This window comes from Ambystoma mexicanum, chromosome 2p, assembly GCF_040938575.1.
Source record: "Ambystoma mexicanum isolate Mex_15411 chromosome 2p, UKY_AmexF1_1, whole genome shotgun sequence".
NCBI classification, from domain to species: Eukaryota; Metazoa; Chordata; class Amphibia; order Caudata; family Ambystomatidae; genus Ambystoma; species Ambystoma mexicanum.
Window position 1 is genome coordinate 913,763,302 of NC_090923.1, and position 18,836 is coordinate 913,782,137.

Here is an 18,836-nt window from a genome sequence, read left to right on the forward strand (position 1 = left end):
TTTCAGAGTCTATTCATTCCACGCTCGCCACTTGTCTAATTGCTGTTCAGTCATGGATGTCTGTCACCAATCTCCATCTGGTGGCATGTCTTTGCCGTGCTGCAAGTGCAATGCAGGTGTTTTCCATACCACACTTGCATCATGACAAAGGGCTGAAGCCCGGAGAGGTGCGCATAGGGTGTGTGTACGGCAGTGTGTGTAGGAGGCGGATTTGGGCCATAAAGGGGGGCTGACATACCTGACTGAAGCGGAACTGAGAAAAGCAGATCAGCAACTGGAGACGTTCAATGGGAAGGTGAGGTGAAGGGGGTAGAACCTGGCAATGAGGGAGGGGACTCCCCATTTATTGTGGCGCAAAGACCCACGCAGCAAATACATTCTTTGTAGTGACATGGAACCCTCCATATTGAGGCCTCCAAGACGCAGGTTATTTTCTTTCCTTTTACCATGCTCTGCCTCCATTTGCTTACATTGACCCCTTCTTCTCATTTTGGCGCAATCTTTGATTCTGCGCTCTTTCTCTACTCAGTTCTACTGTTGCCAAGATGCGCTATTTTGAATTGTTTAACTTCCAGAAAGCATGTCTCATTACTGCTTGGCTCTTCCTCTTGGTCTTCCTGAAAACTAACTGCCTCATCTGCGTTCTATCTGCAACACCTCTTATTTGTCTTAATATTTCTCCAGCATGGGGTCTGGCATGGATTCACATGCTCATTCCCCGTCAGGCCGGGAATCCTCGGTAAAGAAAAACATCAGTATCAGTTTTGTTTCTGAGCTGTCTTTCTCAGTAGTAACCAATCACTGGTCTCTGGGTCATACTGCCCCCAGCCAATGACTGCCCTCTCCCTAAGCCCCGCCTCTGGCAGCCATCCTCAGATTTGGTACGCTTCTTGGGGGATTACAGAAGTTTCTGCGGCCTACCCGAACATGGCCCAGGAGAAAGGAAGCTCGACGCCCGGAAAGCTGTTCGGGGTTTGCCCTGGATGCCAGCTACAGAATGTGTTCAAGGAGGACAAGCATTCGAAATGTCTCTACTGCCTTCATGAGGACAAAACGCACATGGAGAAGGACTGCGCGTTTTGCAGGAACATGTCGGAACGGACCATCAGGGACCGACACCTTCATCTCTCCAACTGGCTGGAAGGAAGGAGTCCGTCAGGTGAGAAGAAGAAGTCCGAGCGGTCTTCTAAGTCTTGTGAGGTGACGGGGGCCCAACAGAAGGCAAAGCACTGCGAGCGCCGAACGGTCGGGCTCTTTGGCTGCCAGGTAGGGCGCGCCTTCCTCGGCACCATCGACCACGAGCCAACGCTCTGGTTCGGGGAAGAGGAAATCCGAGAACCCGGGTAAGCTTCTGGAGAGGCCCCGGTCGATCTCGAAGGATTCGGCTGAGGGGGAGCGAGGCGGTGACCCTCCCCCCAAGGTTAAGGCCTCAAGCACGCCTAAGGCGGTGAAGGCCTTGATTCACCCGGCCAAGGCCTCTATCGAGGGAGTCGCGGCGGCCCTGGTGCAGTCTGTGGAGGCTACAACAGTGGAGGCGACCTCGGGGCCCAGAGTCTCCCTGCCTCCGCGGAGGGAAGCCTCTTTCATACCCATCGAAAAGACCCCCGCGAAGACCCCGGCGGAAAAAGAGGGGGGGGGCGGTGGCCATTGTGGACACGGACACAACATCTGAGGAGGAGCTGGTAGAAGTCTTAGAGGGCCTCGACGAGGGCGTCAGAGGCCCGTCCCCACGGGAAGGATCCCGACGAGGGTGACGGCGGCACTGGCGAGGGTCCTAGTCAACCGTCGCTTCCGGAGCGGCAGCCATTTTGTTGGCAATACAATCCTTATGTTCGGAGATAAGGACGAGATTGCCCTTACCACGACGGAGGATCTGGAACCAGGCTCGACGGAGGAACCAGAACCGGGCCCGGTGGGAAGCCCCCCGAACAAGAGAAGACTGATCCATCCAGCCCCGCCTTCTCAGCCCTCACGGCCTGCTCAGCCTTTACCCGCGTCCCCCGTCCCTGGGGATGACACGGGAACAGACACGGCCACGACGGGTACCGACGGCGGTGACGACGGGACGGAGCGCCCATCGCCAGCCCGGGCCCACCCGTCCGACGCGATCAGATCTTTCCATGCAATGATTGCCAGGGCATCCAAGCTGTTTCAGCTCTGCCCCGAAGAGAAGGAAGGTTTCCTTTACCAACGGCGCGAGGCCAAAAGGAAGGCAGTCCTCGCCGTGCCTCTGCTGGATGACATCTGGGACGAGGGTCTCACCCTTCTCAAGAACCCGTCAACGATGTCTGCCAAGAGGGATCGGTACGAGAAGAAGTACCGGGTCCCCGACCCGGCCCCTTTGTGCCTTAGGGCACAACCGACTGCCGACTCGGTCGTCTCAGCGGCGGCCAAGAAGAAAGCGGGGGTGGGGGGGGCGCATCGGTCTCAACCTCAACTTCCCCGCCTGACGGTGAAGGGAAGGAGCCGGACGCAATGGGACGAGTTATCTCGGCGGCAACAACGATTAAGGCGGCCAACGCCCTCGCGATCGTGGCCCGCTACGACAGAGTTATGGTACAAGATCGCTCCCCTGTTGGACTTCCTACCAGATGACAAGAGGGGCGAGGCCCTGGAGATCTTGCAAGAAGGCGAAGTGGCGTCGGACCACGCCATTACGGTGGCAACAGACATTGCCGACACCGGTTTCCGTCAGCTAGGCAACGGCATTTGCCTTAGACGACGAGGTTGGCTCAAGGCAACGGATTTCCGCCAGGATGTACATGCCAAGGTGTTGGACATGCCATTCGACGGGAACTACCTGTTTGGGAAAATGGTGGATGAGTCCCTCCAAGCCATCAAGGCGGACACGCAGACAGCTAGGGCCTTAGGCGTTCTCCAGCAACGAAGGCCGTCCTTTCGGAGCACCGGAGGCAAGCAGGGTGCCTCCAAGGGATTCGGCGGTGGCTCCTCTACGTACCGCCAAGCGGCCCGCTCCTCGTCACAGGAAGCCTATAGAGGACGAGGCAAGTCGGGTGGGCCCCGCCGTCGTCACCAGGGAGGCCAAGGCGGCAAGGCGTCCTCCAAGCAAGATTGAACCGACAGCAGGGTCGGGCCCCCACCGAAGCACCCCGGTGGGAGGCCGGCTGGCGAAGTTCGTCAGTGTGTGGGAGTCCATCTCCACTGACCGTTGGGTGCTGGATGCCCTGGCCCAGGGGCACGCTCTCGAATTTCTAAAATAAGTGCCCCCGCATTCCACCCGTGGTCAGGAAGGAAAATCACATCCCTCAACTGCTATTGGAGGTAAGGGCGTTGCTCAAAAAAGGTGCCATCGAGCTCGTCCCGAAGAGGCTCTGGAGTATACTCAAGGTACTTCCTAGTGAAAAAGAAGACTGGAGGATGGTGCCCCATCCTGGACCTGCGACGACTGAACAAGTACATCAAGGCACAGAAGTTCCGGATGGTCACCCTCCAGCACGTGCTGGGACTGTCGTTGGATTTGGAGGATGCGTACTTCCACATCCCCATTCAGAAAGGACACCGAAAGTTCCTCAGGTTCGTGGTCCAAGGACGGCACTACCAGTTCAAGGCCCTCCCGTTCGGATTGAAGTCGGCACCCAGGGTGTTCACCAAGTGCCTCGCACCGGTGGCCGCGCGGCTGCGCCTGCAGGGGATCCACGTCTACCCCTACCTGGACGACTGGCTCATCCGAGCAAGGACAAGGGAGCTGGCCATGGATCACACAGCAAAGACCGTCCAGCTGCTCACCGACCTGGGATTCTCCATCAACTTTCCCAAATCCCACCTGGTCCCGTCGCAAGTCGCTCTGTTTCTGGGAGCCAAGCTCGACACAGTGGCGCGTCTGGCCTCGACTTCGGAGGAAAGGACGAAGACCATCCTGGGCAAGGGGCAGCGTCTGCTGGCCACGAACGTGGCCAGGGTGAGGTCTATCAAGTCCCTCCTCGGGATGATGTCCTCCTGCATATATCTTGTGCGCCTGTGCAGGCTTAGGATGCGCCCTCTGCAAGAGTTCGACTCCCGCTGGATCCAAGCAACAGGCAGCTTCGAGGACAGGATCCTGGTCGACGAGACCTTCCGACGAGCGATCCGGTGGTGGGGCACCCGCGCTCATCTGACGGCAGGCACAGACTTTCAGACCCCATCCCACCAGATAACGGTGACGGATGCCTCCCTAGAAGGGTGGGGAGCGCAAACCGGAGAACTTCACGCGAGAGGCCTTTGGCTCCCGGAGGAGAAGACGCTCCACATCAACATCCTGGAGCTCCGTGCAGTGTTCTGGGCCCTCGGGTCCTTTCTCCCGTCCCTCAAGGGCAAGGTGGTGAGAATCTTCACCGACAACACCACCACGATGTTCTACATTCGGAAGCAGGGAGGAACTAGATCCCCAGCCCTCTCCAAGGAAGCCCAGGATCTGTGGCATTGGGCCGTCGCCCAAGGGATGTTTCTGGTGCCCTTTCATCTGGCAGAGATAAAGAACACCATCGCCGACTCACTCAGCAGGGAGCTACGCTCGTGCCTGCCACGAGTGGGAACTACGTCGGGATCAAGTGAATCGACTCTTCTGACGATGGGGGAGGGGGGGGGAGGGTGGACCGTGGATCGACCTGTTCGTGACGGCGATGAACTCCAAGTGCCAGAGGTACGCCAGCAGGTTTCCCCAGCTGAGGAGCATGGGCGATGCTTTCTCATTCCCCTGGGACGGCCTGTTCCTATACGCGTACCCTCTGTTGTCATTGCTGCTCCGACTCGTCAACCAGCTCAAGAGGTCCTGGTGCAGGATGATCCTCGTCGCACCGGCGTGGCTGAGGCAGATCTGGTTCCCGGACCTTCTGGACTTATCAGCGTCCCCACCAGTCAAGCTGCCGGAGAACTCTCCAGAGAAGGAGGCGCCATACTTCATCACGACCCGGAGTCGCTGAACTTGCAGGCCTGGCTCCTGCAGCACTCGAGTTTGGAGGGTACGATATCCCGGCTGACTGCAAAGAGGTCCTTGCAAAAGCCAGGGCGTCCTCAACTCTCAAGTGCTACGGACATTGGTGGAAGATGTTCTGTCTGGTGCCGTGCACAGAAGATTAACCCTCTGCGGATCACGGCCCATCAAGTGCTGCCGTACCTACTGTCGCTGGCCAAGGCTGGACTGGCTCACGCCTCCATCAAGATGCATCTGGCTGCGATCTCCCGATACACCAGAACCACAGGACGGGCGTCCTTGTGGTCCCATCGGCTGGTGAAGGAATTTATGAAGAAGGTACTGTTCCGATCGTTCCCGCCGGTGAAGGCCCCTGCCCCGGCGTGGGAGCTCAACGTGGTGCTGACCAGGCTCATGGAGGCGCCATTCGAGCCCCTGCATTCGGCACCGTTGAAGTTCCTGTCGTGGAAGACTGCGTTTCTTGTGGCCATCACCTCCGCTCGACGAGTGGGAATGATCCAGGCCCTATCCTGCAAGCCTCCATACTTGACTTTCCACGACACGAGGGTGGTGCTGAGGACGCACCCCTCCTTTATACCCAAGGTGCCGTCAGACTTCCACCTCAACGATCCCTTGGTGTTACTTGTTTTCTTCCCGTCGCCGGCCAAGAGGACTTTGCCCTCGCTGGATGTGGCTAGAGCGCTGAAGTTCTACGTGGACCGCACAGAGTTTCGGAATACATCACAGCTATTTGTGAACTTTGGACCTGTGAACCAAGTGAAGGCTCTCTCGAAGGCTTCCATTTCCAGATGGCTCTCCGGCTGCATCATGCACCGTCATCGGTTGGCAAACCGGCCATTGCCTGGTCGTCAGAGAGCCCATTCGACCAGAGCCATCGCTGCTACCACGGCGTTCTGGTCTGTGTGCCCCTGCTGGACATCTGCAGGGCTGCTACGTGGAAGTCGACGCACACCTTCACGAGATTCTACTGCGTCGACCGGGATTCCAGGGAGGAGTCCAGGGTCGGCCAAGCAGTGCTGCGCAACCTGTTCGCCTAAGGTGAGCCTGGTGAGGAGGTAAGAATTGCTTAATGTTGAGTTGTTGATGTAATGCTTAATGTTGAGCCTTTGCCACCTCCCGTTGGTTGTGCATGTGGGTACTGCTATATATTCTTATATTCATGAGCATGTGAATCCATGCCAGACCCCATGCTGGAGAAGGAACAAGTTACTTACCTGTATCTGTTGTTCTCCAGCATTGGTCTGGCATGGATTCACATGTGAACCCTCCCTCCTACCCCTCTCCGGCTCTTCACTTGGTCATACTGCCACTTTGCGTGCTACCAAATCTGAGGATGGCTGCCAGAGGCGGGGCTTAGGGAGAGGGCAGTCATTGGCTGGGGGAAGTATGACCCAGAGACCAGTGATTGGTTACTACTGAGAAAGATAGATTAGAAACGAAACTGATAGTGATTTTTTCTTTACCGAGGATTCCCGGCCTGACGGGGAATGAGCATGTGAATCCATGCCAGACCCATGCTGGAGAACAACAGTTACAGATAAGTAACTTGTTCCTTACTATCTCTCCTTCTGCATCTATGACCCCTGCTATGTCCATTTTCGATGGCTCTTTTGTATGTCTTTTATTGTTCCATTTTGTATATCTTCTCTTTAAATGTCTGTCTCGCTGCCCCATATCTTTCTGCTTTGATCCTTTTATTCTCTTACCCTCAGATCACAATCTTATTTTATCCTCGTCTGTTCCTTGTCCTCCCTGTGCTCAGTCCCATTTCCGTTCCTTTGTTCTCCTTGCACCTAAGCACTGGAACCAACTCCCACTTTCTATTGGATCACTTTATTCTCTCCCTCATTATTGTGTACAGGAGTGTGCCGACACTGAGGACTTGTCTCCTGGTGTTGCATAGCCTGCCATAGCCTGCTGTTTAAACTCTCTGCAGGTCTTGATTCCTCTCCCTGTGACTCTATTGGCGCTGCCTTCCCTCCGCGCACAGTGCCTGCAGGGCTCACCCTTTTGACCTGTGCGTATTTAGTTCTGCTGCAGTTTGGAGTGACCATTGCCGAGTGTGGATCTTGCACCCTGCTACCAGATTTGTAGGTGTTCATTTATCCTTTTCTAAGTATGGTGGCAATTCTGAGAAGTTGGGTGTGGGCGGAGTCTAGGCATAACTCTACAACTCTCCTCCCCCGTGAATGACGGTTCATCCACTTCAGCTAATTCCAAGGGTTTGCCTTGGGCATCGGCTAATTCAGTGAAACTGGGCCCGGCTGACTTGCTTGTAAGCCCAACACAAAAGTATAGTCCCGAGGCGGACTCGCCAGCAATCTCTGCCGTGGCCCCGGAGTTTGGGAAAACCCTGCTTGGGGGCGGGGTGGGGCATTCGGTCTAGGCTTGGAGGCTCAGCAAAATGAGGAGTGTCCCTCAATCTACCGTCCGATGATATTCTAGAGTCACGGGAGTTTCCAGGTGAAACAAATAGTTCCACTAGCAAACTGGATCAAGTACTGACTAGACTGGAGGAGAACATCCAGGATGTGGTGTTGGGAAGGATCTGGTGTCTGGGGTTTCTATGTTGGCCCCGGTGCTTTCTCCTGAACTGGGTAAGCCCTTTCGACTCTCGCTGGACTTCAAATCAGTGGAAAATTCCTGAATCGCTGATTAACTCACAGGTTTTTACTGAAATCATGTTACATCAACCAGAAGCTCCATGCATTGGGCTCGCTGAGGCGGTCTGTTCTCCCATTCAAAAATGGTTTCGTTATGGCACGCCTCGGGAGAAACTGGCTGCTTAATCACCTGAAGAGGTCTGCTCTGCAAAAGGTAGTGGCTGTGTTGGCCCTGAGATGACTTTTGGGGAGAGGTCCTTTAGAACCGTGCCATACGCCGCACTAATAGATGAATGATCATTCCCAGTGCCGGCCCAGTTATTGGACTGTATGGGTAGGGGCTATGAGTCCTTACATTGTGAATTGTGTAAGGTTCGACAGAAGCTGAAAGATCTCGCAGGGGAATGTTGATTTCCTCAGGCGATTTTATAATAGCATTTACAAGGCCGCAGTGTCAACAGATCTACTGGCGGAAAGATAAGGTGGAGTTTCTCCCCATTAGCGTAGTCTGCCCTAACGTGGAGTGCCTCCCTTCAGTTTCTCTCCTGGATGCTGGATATGTAATGGCCCAGGATAGTCTTAGTAGCCACATTGAGGCTCAGTTCCCCGAACGCAGTGCCACTCCTTCCCCATTCAAGGGAAAGGCGGTAAAGAAATCTAAGAACTGCAGGATGCCTACTAAGCAAAACAGTAGGGGGACTTGTACATTTATACATTATCTACATGTGCAGCATGAGGCCTCTCATGCAGCTCAGGTGGTCTCCAAGCAAAAGGGGCAGGAGGAAAGGAGCTGAAGGGTCAGTGTCATGGATCTCCAACTGTAAGAGCACCCTCTAAGGAGGGCAGGTTGGAGTTCAAATTGATGGAGAGGAGTTGTCACTGGACCCTTAGTCACATCGCTGTCTATCCATGTGACGACAGTATCAACATAAACACGGGGGGCCCATGCATGTCAGTTAAATCAGACACTGATCCCGCAATCAGGGTCCGGCAGCAAAAAATATTGCATCTTAAAGAACCTTAATGTTGCAAAACTGAAGGGGATTAAGTTGCACGCAATTCCATCTAGGAGTACGTGTAAAGCAGTGTGAGTGCCCCAAAACAACCCAATCCTCTAGCCAATATTCTCTGAAGCTCAGGGAACTAGTGACCCCACTAAGATTCCCACAGGTAGTGTTGAAGAATGTTTTTCCCTTGTTCGGCATTATTGATGAAAATAGATGTGGCCTAGCAAAAAGCATGTTCCTTCCAGACCAACAAGATGTACAAATTCCATTTACAGGGAGGGAAAGAAAGTTGTTAAAAGGGGATAACTCAAAAGGTTATGATGGCTGACAACTGGTAAACTGTTAAATGATGTAAATTTTGTGTTCCTGAGTTGACTGAGTTGACTGAAAGTTCCAACAGGATTCCTTTAAATAGACCATATATACTTTATCTGCTATTTGAAATTCCAAAGCTCTGATTGGTTACCTCTGAGGACATTATAATTGTGGAATTTCTGTATCATCGTTGTTTTGACATTGTGAAAATCCACCCGCGCTCCCAAATTATGAAATATGCAATTCTGGAGGAGGGTGTTTTTTTCTCAATAGGATTTGAGATGGCTGATTGGGGGTGTTTTGTTACCCCAACTTTATCAATGCAGAGGGAAGGTTTTGTGTATAAGGCGGAGGTATCAAATGGTACTTCAGGGGACTCCTTGTATTGGTATCAGGTAATAATATCCCCATATATATGGTCGCCGTAAATATCGCCAGGAAAATGTTGTGGCGATATTATTTGGGTGACCATATATATGGGGACAGGGGCAAAAAAAAATTTTTAAAAAGGAAAAAAAAAGGTTTGGGTGGTTGCGGGGGTGTCGCATGCAATAATGTTGCCACAAAAAACTGCCCTTTTTCGGCGATATTTTTGCATGGCGAGATTTTTGTGGCAACATTATTACATGGATCCCTTGTATTACAAGCAAGATAAGGGTGGGTTGAGACACCATGTGCTAGGGGCTCGGGATTGGAGTCAAACCTCAACCGTCCCTCCCCAAGACAGAGGAAGAAATGCCTGGGATGAGTGATGGATGGTGGGTAAGAGTCTATCTTGGAATTACAGAGGGTTCTCTAACATCATGTGGAACCAGGCTAGGCTCAAACCTTTTGACATCATTTATTTACAGGGAACTCTGTTGATGGACACCCTGCTTATGGAGGGGTTCGATTTGAGGTTTGTTAAAGCCCAGCGAGGCTTGACGAGTCGGTCCTGTGGGGGACTTTTGATGGTTAAGTGTAGTTTAGTCCTGAAAATGCGTCAAATACATCTTAATAGAAATGACATGCTTGCAGTCCTCTTGGAGTGGCCTGTCTACGACCATAAGGTATTACAAACATGTCTCCTGGTGAATGTGTACTTAAACCTGGCACGTGAGCGGATGGCGGAGGCACTCTCTGAAATTTCATTCTTTTTGTTGGATGAAATTCCAGAGGAAGGAGCCTCATTAATGGTGTTGGGTGATTGTAACTCAGAGTGCCGGCAAAATCATTGGTACCAGACCCCAGATAAGATGGAAACTTTCACTGTATTCCGAGATAGGGGGTTCTGGTAATGCAGGCATTGGAGTCATGGGACCTTGCACTATTAAATGGTAATTGTGTAGGTCATGTGCTGCCACGCTTTACTTTGCATAACTCTACTTTGTGCTCTACTCTGCACTACTTCTTTGTCTCCACTGACCTTGTTGAGACTGGTCTAAGGCTGGAGATAGCCCAGACAGAATTAAGTGACCATTGTATGATCATTTGCGAAATCCCTATGGTTCGTTTGGGTGGCGATATGCCTCCCAGGATGGCACTGGAGATAAATCCCTGTAACTGAAGTAAAATGCTCACATAGGACCAGGATTTTGATGTCCATATTTCCAATTCATGGGCGTGTAACGACAGGAGATGATCACCAGGGGGTTTCGAGCCACTTATTTTCGCTACTTTGGGTGCCCTGGTCCCAGCCAAGAAACCGGCACAAAGATCGAGGTCAGTGAGTTAGACTCAGACCTTTGATGCCGAAGTGCAGGTCCGCAAAAAAACAGATGCGTGCCTTGATTAAAAATATCACTAGAAGCAGGTCTGAGTATGGGCATAAGGATGTCGCGGCCGTGAAAAGGAATTTTAAGAATTGGCTGAGAGATCATACATTCTTAATGGCCATTAATGATGCACAGAGAATGCTGGGCTGCATGACAGGAACTAACACAAATAAGTTTTGTCAACTTATTAAGCCCAATGGATTAATCCAGTATTTACAGCTCCAAGGTATCTCGGAAGAGGTATGGAAAAGGCACTTTTAGGAGCTGTATGCGAAAGACAGTGATTTTCTGCTGCCCCTTTATTCATATTTGGGCTGGGAGGGGGCACTCTCATGGGACTTAGATGATATCCTCTTGATCAAATCAAGCAAAAAATCTAATGCACTTCGACCAGACTGTTTAACAAGCCTAACTCTTAAATTCAACCCGATGTTGTGGGCTGGTGTACTGTCACTACTGTTGACAAACATTCTGGTCCTGCAGGAAGTACCTAAGTCATGGGGCCAAGCATTGATCGTCCTAATTTTCAAGGGGGAGATCACCTGTTACCTCTACTGTGCCGTCCAATGTCTTTGTTGGACTCCACAAACAAAATACTTGCCAGGGTACTCTTGAAAGAACTGCAAGCCTGGGCTGCAGAGTCGAACAACTTGGATCCTTGTCAGTCTGTGCTTTAAGAAGGGGCTAGGGACATCCCTAAATAGTTCTGTTCTATCCCTCCTGTCTTCCCAGGTAAAAGACCAAGGAAGAACAGCTTTTCTGGCTTTCCTATATCTGTAAGCAAATCCTTTGCCCATGTCAGCAGGGCAGTTCTCTGGGAAAAGCTAAATGCAAACGGGTGTCCTCGTCCTTTGATCAGTATTCTAGAAGCCCTCCACACAGGGACGAAAATGATCAGATTAGATGCTTATGGGTCCTCCTCAGTCTGGATTTAAACCAACCGAGGGTTACGACAAGGGGGCGCCCATGCGCTTTTCCTGTTTAATTTTGACATTTAGGATATGGTGCTATGCTGGGAAATGGGACAGATGAACTCCCCAAATGCTTGGATCAGTAAAGTTACAATATCTAAACTGCAGATGATATAGTAATTTGTGACATGACCCCAATTGGCTTGCAACGGGCACTGGCTAGCATTGCTGTTTTCTTGAGGGCCTCCATGTTAAATCAAAGGTTTTGGTCCTGAATGTTGGCTGTTCAAAGTGGAAAAAATTCAAATGGTTCTTATATGGGCAGAATATGGAAATGGTAAACTCCTTTAAATATGTAGGTTCTATAATGTATACCAAAGGAGGGGAAAATGGGCATAGTGAGGGACCTTAAAACTAAATTCCTAGCGGCTAGGAGATGCATTTTTATTATAAATTCAGGCGGTATTCGGCACTTCCACTAATCAAACCATATAGGCAAAACATTCTCACAGGGTTCGTATTTGATGCGCAAACCTATGATGGGAGTATCCCCTGGGACAAGTTGGAAGCGCTATTGTGGAAGAAGGTCCTGCACCTCCCGCAAGCAGTTCCCCTCACGGGAATTCTCCATGAACTAGGCCAACTCCCAATGCAGACTTATATTGAGTGGGGACTATTACATATAAAATCCTGGTTCCCCCGTCAGCATCCTTCTTTGTCCTCCTTAATTCCATGATGGGGAAAGGGATTTGTAGAGCATTGGATAAATGGGGTCCAATCTGTAGAGAGCTGCTTCTAAAAAAAAAAAAACACTGAGGAGCTGGCTGGAAACCCAAATAGAACCAAAGTAAAGCTCTATAGATACGCCTGGATCGAGTTGCAGGCCGAGTTGTTGGCCTTTCAGTGCTTTAACGATCATTTTAGGTGGTCATTTAAAAACTTTAATGTCTCTCTTTACTCGAGGAAACATCCTTCTAGGGATATCCGCTTTCAAATATTAAGGTTAAAACAAAACTTATTCTCGACAATGGATGTCTTGGGGATCGGGGGGGAAATGTCCAAAGAGGTCTGTGTTTGTGTCCATTCTGCAAGAGTGAGGACAAAACTTTTATGCATAATCTGCCCAGTATTGTCCACTGTCAGAAAAAAGTCGCCATATCTGCATCTGGGAAAAAAGAACCTCTGGATTAGGATTTTAAATACTAATGAAATTGCAATGTTAGTAAGAGTGTTAGACTTTCTGGAAATTGTCTGTGTTGATCATGTTATCAGTGAAATTTCAGCTATTGTTCCTTTTTTAAAGGTACTAATGTTGTTTTTTTTCTTAAACTGTGTGAAAACTCCAACTTTATAAACTAACACTAAATAAGAGATCTTTTAAATGTCAATTTATTTTATCAGTTTTAGTAAAATGACTCATGTTTCACTCCTATTATTGTAGCGCTTATTTATAAGTGCTTTGGCGAAAGCGCTATAGAAACCAAATACATACCCATTACATTGCCGGTCAAGCACGCTTTGTTTGGGGAGTTAGTAAATGCCTTTAGTCTCCACCAATAGGCATCTTTTTACTGTGTGCCAATGAGGATTGGCAAAGTCAATAGGTGTATAATGTAGAAGGCTTGTTACAGAAATGTTGTACCTTGAACAAAGCCAGGTTAATTGGCGATGTCAATGCTTGCTTTATTTTACTTTTGTTTCCAACATGTATATTTCTTTCCGCTGTTTTTCTGAAGCACTCACCAAGCACCTTAATATCATAAAATAAAAGGTATTAAGGCATGCAGACCTTCGGTCCTTCAATAAAATTCTCAACCTCAACGTCATGGATCTCATTTCGTGGACCACAAGCAATAACTACTTACAGTAACTACATCCCTGTCAGAATACCTTTCTGCACTAGGGATCCACTCTAGCGGTGAGATACCCGGCACAATTATTTTTACTGTAGTGTACTTCTCAAACTCCCTTCTCCTCGTTTAGATCATACGTGATATTATTTTCTCTGGTTGTGAATTGAAGTAAAATCCATGTTGTGGAAAGTAGGGTAACCTCAACTTTGCAGTATGGGTATCCTTGCATTCGCAAATAATCCTCCCAATGTTTTGAAATACGTGATCATCTATCAAGAATGGAGCTTAATTAAAGCAGTCCTATTTAATTTGTGAACCTTCAATCTCTGCAGTGCTCTGAATTCTTAAGGAAACATAACGGGTCCAAGGACTTAAATCTAAACTAAAACTTTATTCCAAGATCTTCCCCATTGGCGAACAATTCATAAAACGTCTGTCACACATTAATAACTTGCTTGTTTTCATCCAGTAATTGTGGATTTAAGAAGCTTTTCTGTTATAAAGGTAAACTTATTTTTTCTCAAAGTAAGTTACCTCTAAATTTCGAAAGTAGGGAGGTAACTCTGTACAGGCCAGAGGCTGCATAGATGCTGCAAAAACCGTGACTTACATTTGACTTAGTGCTTTAGTTTCAACCGTCATGCAATGTACCATTTGTATGCTTAATTGGGCATTGCATTCGCTTCAAATAATTACATGGATGTGGCTGAGAGTGAGATGGACTGGTTATTTAGAAAAACTAAAGGCTGGATTCCAAGAATGGAATTTCAAGCATGCCTTCAACCAATTTTTGACTCTGCAAGTTAACTAAACAAATGCATCCTACTTTCCAATTGTCTTTTTTTAAAAAATCCTATTTCAAGATTGCTCTAAAATAACGTGACCATGTTTTGTTCTTGATGGGCCCCAGTTTTAAGACTCTTTGCGCTTAGGGTTCTGGGGATATTATTGGCCTGATGATGTGTTAATAACCTGTGCCTTCTGAAAATAGAATTCTCAGCCCTGCTACCATTGCCAATTGTTTGACAACAAGTCCCTTATGTGTCTGTCTTGATCCCAGTTGGTTTGCAGATGAGGTGGCTGTCTGACAGAATCCCAGGCAACTCTGCCTATAACTATTGGAGTTTAAAGTGAAAGATTCTTTTTTTTTTCCCCTTGTAAATATTTCCAACACTGTCTTTTTCTGCTCATATCAATATGTGACCATCTGAAGTCCATGAGACACTTGAAACACTTGTGTATGGGCATGCTATAAATAAAATATATCATGGATCATATGAAACTTTGAAAACGAATGCTTTTTACCATCTCGACATAATGTTTAGTTAGTCTTTTCAAAGGTATCAACGTTTGGATTTTGAGTGAAAGTAGGCAGTACAAATCTCTGGCCGTTTTTGACTTTATGTAAATGAATATGTGTGGGCTACACATTCTATTTCCCAGAAAATAAGATGCTTTTTAAATTTTTGGTAGCTATTATTGCAAATGAACATTCAACCTTCAAATCTGTGCAACTTGAGTTGTCTAGTGGTTATCTGGTGACTGTTATATCTCCAACATGGGGGAAGAGCCCATTACAATTAAGTACAGTGCGGCAACTATTCGTGGCAGACGGGCGCTATACAAGACCACTCAACTTATAAGACCTCAACCTGCAAAATCTGTGCATTCTAAAGGATATCTTTCCTGTGTAAGGTTTAAGTCTGCAATTTCCAGAGGGATACCTTCACTGATTTAGAAAATTGATATGTAAAATGTCAGCTGGAGTGCTAGGTAACTTTAGGTTTGAAGTCCTATTTTAATCACAGCAGCATATTTTGTTTGAGTTACCCCAGTGCATTCCTAAGCAATCCTATTAATTTTCATCTGTCTTGTCATCTTCCAGATGTCGTCTTCTTCATTTACTTGTACCAGCGTTGGATTTATCGAGTGGACCCGACGCGAATGAATGAGTTTGGCACAAGTGGTGAGGTTCCCACCGCACAGGGAGCACCTCCTACAGCTGTGGAAGGCACACCTCCCCTGGCCCTGACTGATAAACCTGCAGAGGAGAAGAAGAAGGACTAACTTCCTTTAACTTTTATTATAAAAATAAAAAAAGACAAAGGAAAAAAAGCAAAACAAACTTTCACCGTTGGATAAACCGACCAGATCGAAAATGTGTCAGGAAGCTGCTGAGATCCCCCTGGGGACGTTAGCTTTTTATTTTATATTCCAGTGATGATGATTAATATTATTATGTTTTTTTTTTTTACTGGTGACGTTCGTGAAGTGCTATGTCTGTTGGAGAGGGAGCAGGTGACAGAATGGGCGAGGACGCCCTCATTCCCACGTGTTTTGAGTCAAGGAGCAATCCCCACCTCCTTCATCAAATCATCGTGACCTTCATTCCATTGCCCAGATTCCAGCGTGCGATGGAGACGTGTTCTAGCCTTCTGAAAGATAGCTGGCAGATTTTGTATTGACCCACTTGCTCTTCACGAGGAGGGCAAATTCTGCCATTACCCTTCATCCATGTTTGTCATTTGAGTCTACTCTGCCGATCCTGGATTGAATAAATTTCTGTGGGTGTTTAACTTAAAAATGTTGCTGTATCCCTCTTTGATTGTTCCCATTGACGCCCCTTGTTCTATTCGGTGGCTGTTTCTTATTCTGACCCCAGTTTCACAGCGATGTTAATCCTCAGAGTCGACTGTATCTTTCAGTTTACCAGGTAGGTCTTGCCATTTTATCCTGTCTTTCTCTAGCCCCTCCAACCAGCCCATCCAGCCACTTTACCAGTGGCTAAGTGCATACAATAAAATTACCTTTTCTAGCAGCGAATGTTGACTGAATCCACCTAGTCGACATACAGTAATCTAGAGCGCATGCAATTGGGACCTTCCAGTACACCTATAAGATCCTCCTTATATGTTTCCAGCTGACAATTGAACAATGTTGGTGAGAGGTTTCATTCCCTACTATTTCAAGTTTGGGAAACTGATTTCTCAAACGTTGCAGATGTTGGCTTAGTTAAGTGCCACTACAATGATTTTGAGCCAGATATTGACCATTCTATTTTTCACTTTGTGCTCTTTTCTCAAAGACTTAAACATCATTTTGTAGGCTTCCCTTCTAATAATGCTGAGGCTTATCCAGCATTTCCAGTATAGATGAAATGTGACTCCTTTGAAAACTCTAGGATGGAGAGCCATTGTTATAGGTAAACCTTTCTCTTAAATGGGCTCTTCATTATAAATCATAATTGGAGACTATCTGTGTGTGAGGGGGATCCTTGAAGCCTCAAAACTGGCTTTTATTTAGTAGTATTGCGATCATTAAAAAAAAGCAATCATTACTGGTATTGCTTCACTTTTTTAGACCTAATCATAAAAGCATGTGAGGGTCCCTGCCAATATGAAAAGGAAAGAAAATAAATGATTGAAATGCACATAATATACCAATGCAGTACATAGCTCTTTTATGAACCCATTTCTCAATAAACCCTATAATGCATTGTTAAGAAACCTAGCCCTCTTTATTTTTTCCAGGATTGAAAGAGTGTGGGACCCCCTATACTGAGAACAAACATGGTCAAGTAATAACAAATACCCTGTTCTATGGAATTCTCCTCTGTGGGTGGGATAAAGACTGATATGCAAATAGAAACTTCTGCTCTGTGAAGTGCGCAGTGAGCTAAAACGTGGGTGTAGACCATTGTGAGCGGACGAAATTCCATAGAACAGAGTATTTGACCCATGTTCATTCTCAGTCGAGGGGCTCCCACACTCCTTTTCAATTCTGCTTTATTTCAATCTCGGGGAGAGGAATCCCTCAACAATGCTTTGTATATTTTATTTTTTTTATGCTCCAAATGTGATCTTTTTTAAGGAGTTAAACGTTTTATGCTGTTTACTGTCTTTTGTGACATGTATGACTGTTTTACTTGTTCTTTTCTGGTACCTAACACTTTCACCATTGCTGCCCTGTTTGACAAGTACCCGACGTATTATGGTAAAATGGCAAAACAGAATGAACACAACTTGTGTGTGTACTGTTCCCATAAAGAGCACAGTATTGATAGTGCAGGTTGTCCAGGAAATGTTCTGGACAAGACTGACTGAGGGGCAAGGGAAGCCAAAACACTATAAACAAGGATCTGCAAGCGTGGGTGTCGCAGAATGGAGGCGTTTGCATAATCACTCTTTTGAAAGACCAAAACCAGCCCAAATTGGCATCCTCCAAGGTCCCAGTGGTTCCACCTTTCTGACACTGATAGGCTTGCCAGCAACTTTCTTAGTCTTCACTCCTTATCAAGATGTTGTTCGTTGCAAATGGATTGTGTCCTCCCACGTATTCCTCAACTTAGATATAGCCTTACCTCCAGCTTTGCTGCTTCGGAAAAAAATTCTCTCCGCCAGAGGGCGCTCTGCTCGAGGCCGCGGTATCCGTCGACGTCATCTGTCGTATAAATGGTTCGAGCCACGCCCGTTGGCCTCAGTTCCGTTTTTTCCAATAGCTTTCGCTTCGTATCAAGAAAACAGCACTTCAGGGGGGCGCTGTTGCGCACGACAAAAATGGCCGCCTGATTGTTGAGCTCCCGCTCCACTGAAAGATCCTTTGCATAAAAATCTGTCTCAGACCTGCCTGGTAAGCTTTGGACACAGGCATCACTAGCCTGAATACCCGTGAACATCCGTTGGAATTCCTGGGCTCTAGCGACTAAAGGGGCTGGAGGTGTGCCGTCTCAAACACTGGCCGGCCTGCGCAGCGGACGAGACCCGGAATTGAGGACCGGAGCGGCCCACTCGATTGCCGCGGCTTCGGCGCCCCGAGATGCCCCAAATGGGAGGACCCGAAGTACTCGACCGGCTCCCGCTCTTCGCTCTGAAGCTGCACCACTGGGCTCCCTGGCGGATCTGGGGAGACGAACCGAGGACCGGACATACGATCAGGGAGGTGTATAGCCTGAAGGATCCTGCACTCTGGGTCCGGAGATAGACCCCCGAACCATCGCCCTCCCAATTCACTCGGCGGGCCCCCCGACCTGCATTGCGGTTCCCTGGGAACTGGAAGACAACATCCGATCAAGGTGAGGTTGTTACGACGGAAACCGTGGGGGCCCTGGGATTTGGGGAACGCCGCTGCCCGAAACAACCCTAACGGAGGATTATCTGGGCTCCATACAGCCCCCGGTGGAGCAAACTTGCCGGGCTGAGGCTGGCTCCCACTTGGAGACCCCAGCGCACGAACTAGGGGCCTGCTGGAAACCCTGGGAGTGAACCACACACCCCTCATCATATCCCACCCGGCGACCAGCGGATGCACGCATAGGCCGATTACAGTCCTGAGACTCCCATAGAGTCTGCCATAAGCTGGCATTCCGATAGTACAATACGTGGGAGGGCGCAATCCACTCGGCCCAACTGAGTGGTCCCCTGGACGACGGAAATACACTCCCGCGTCCCGCTCCAAGGCCCGTTA

The 18,836-nt window shown here is 48.5% G+C and overlaps 1 protein-coding gene across 1 annotated transcript in view; it reads left to right on the forward strand.

The window, feature by feature from the left end:
* The window catches only part of CLPTM1 (CLPTM1 regulator of GABA type A receptor forward trafficking), a 667,007-nt gene extending 651,050 nt beyond the window's left edge, over positions 1-15,957 (forward strand). The window contains exon 14 of the mRNA XM_069644626.1: positions 15,259-15,957. Coding sequence (XP_069500727.1) covers positions 15,259-15,440 — 182 coding nt within the window. The 3' untranslated portion in view covers positions 15,441-15,957. The remainder of the gene's footprint in view (positions 1-15,258) is intronic.
* The last annotated feature ends 2,879 nt before the right edge of the window (positions 15,958-18,836 follow it).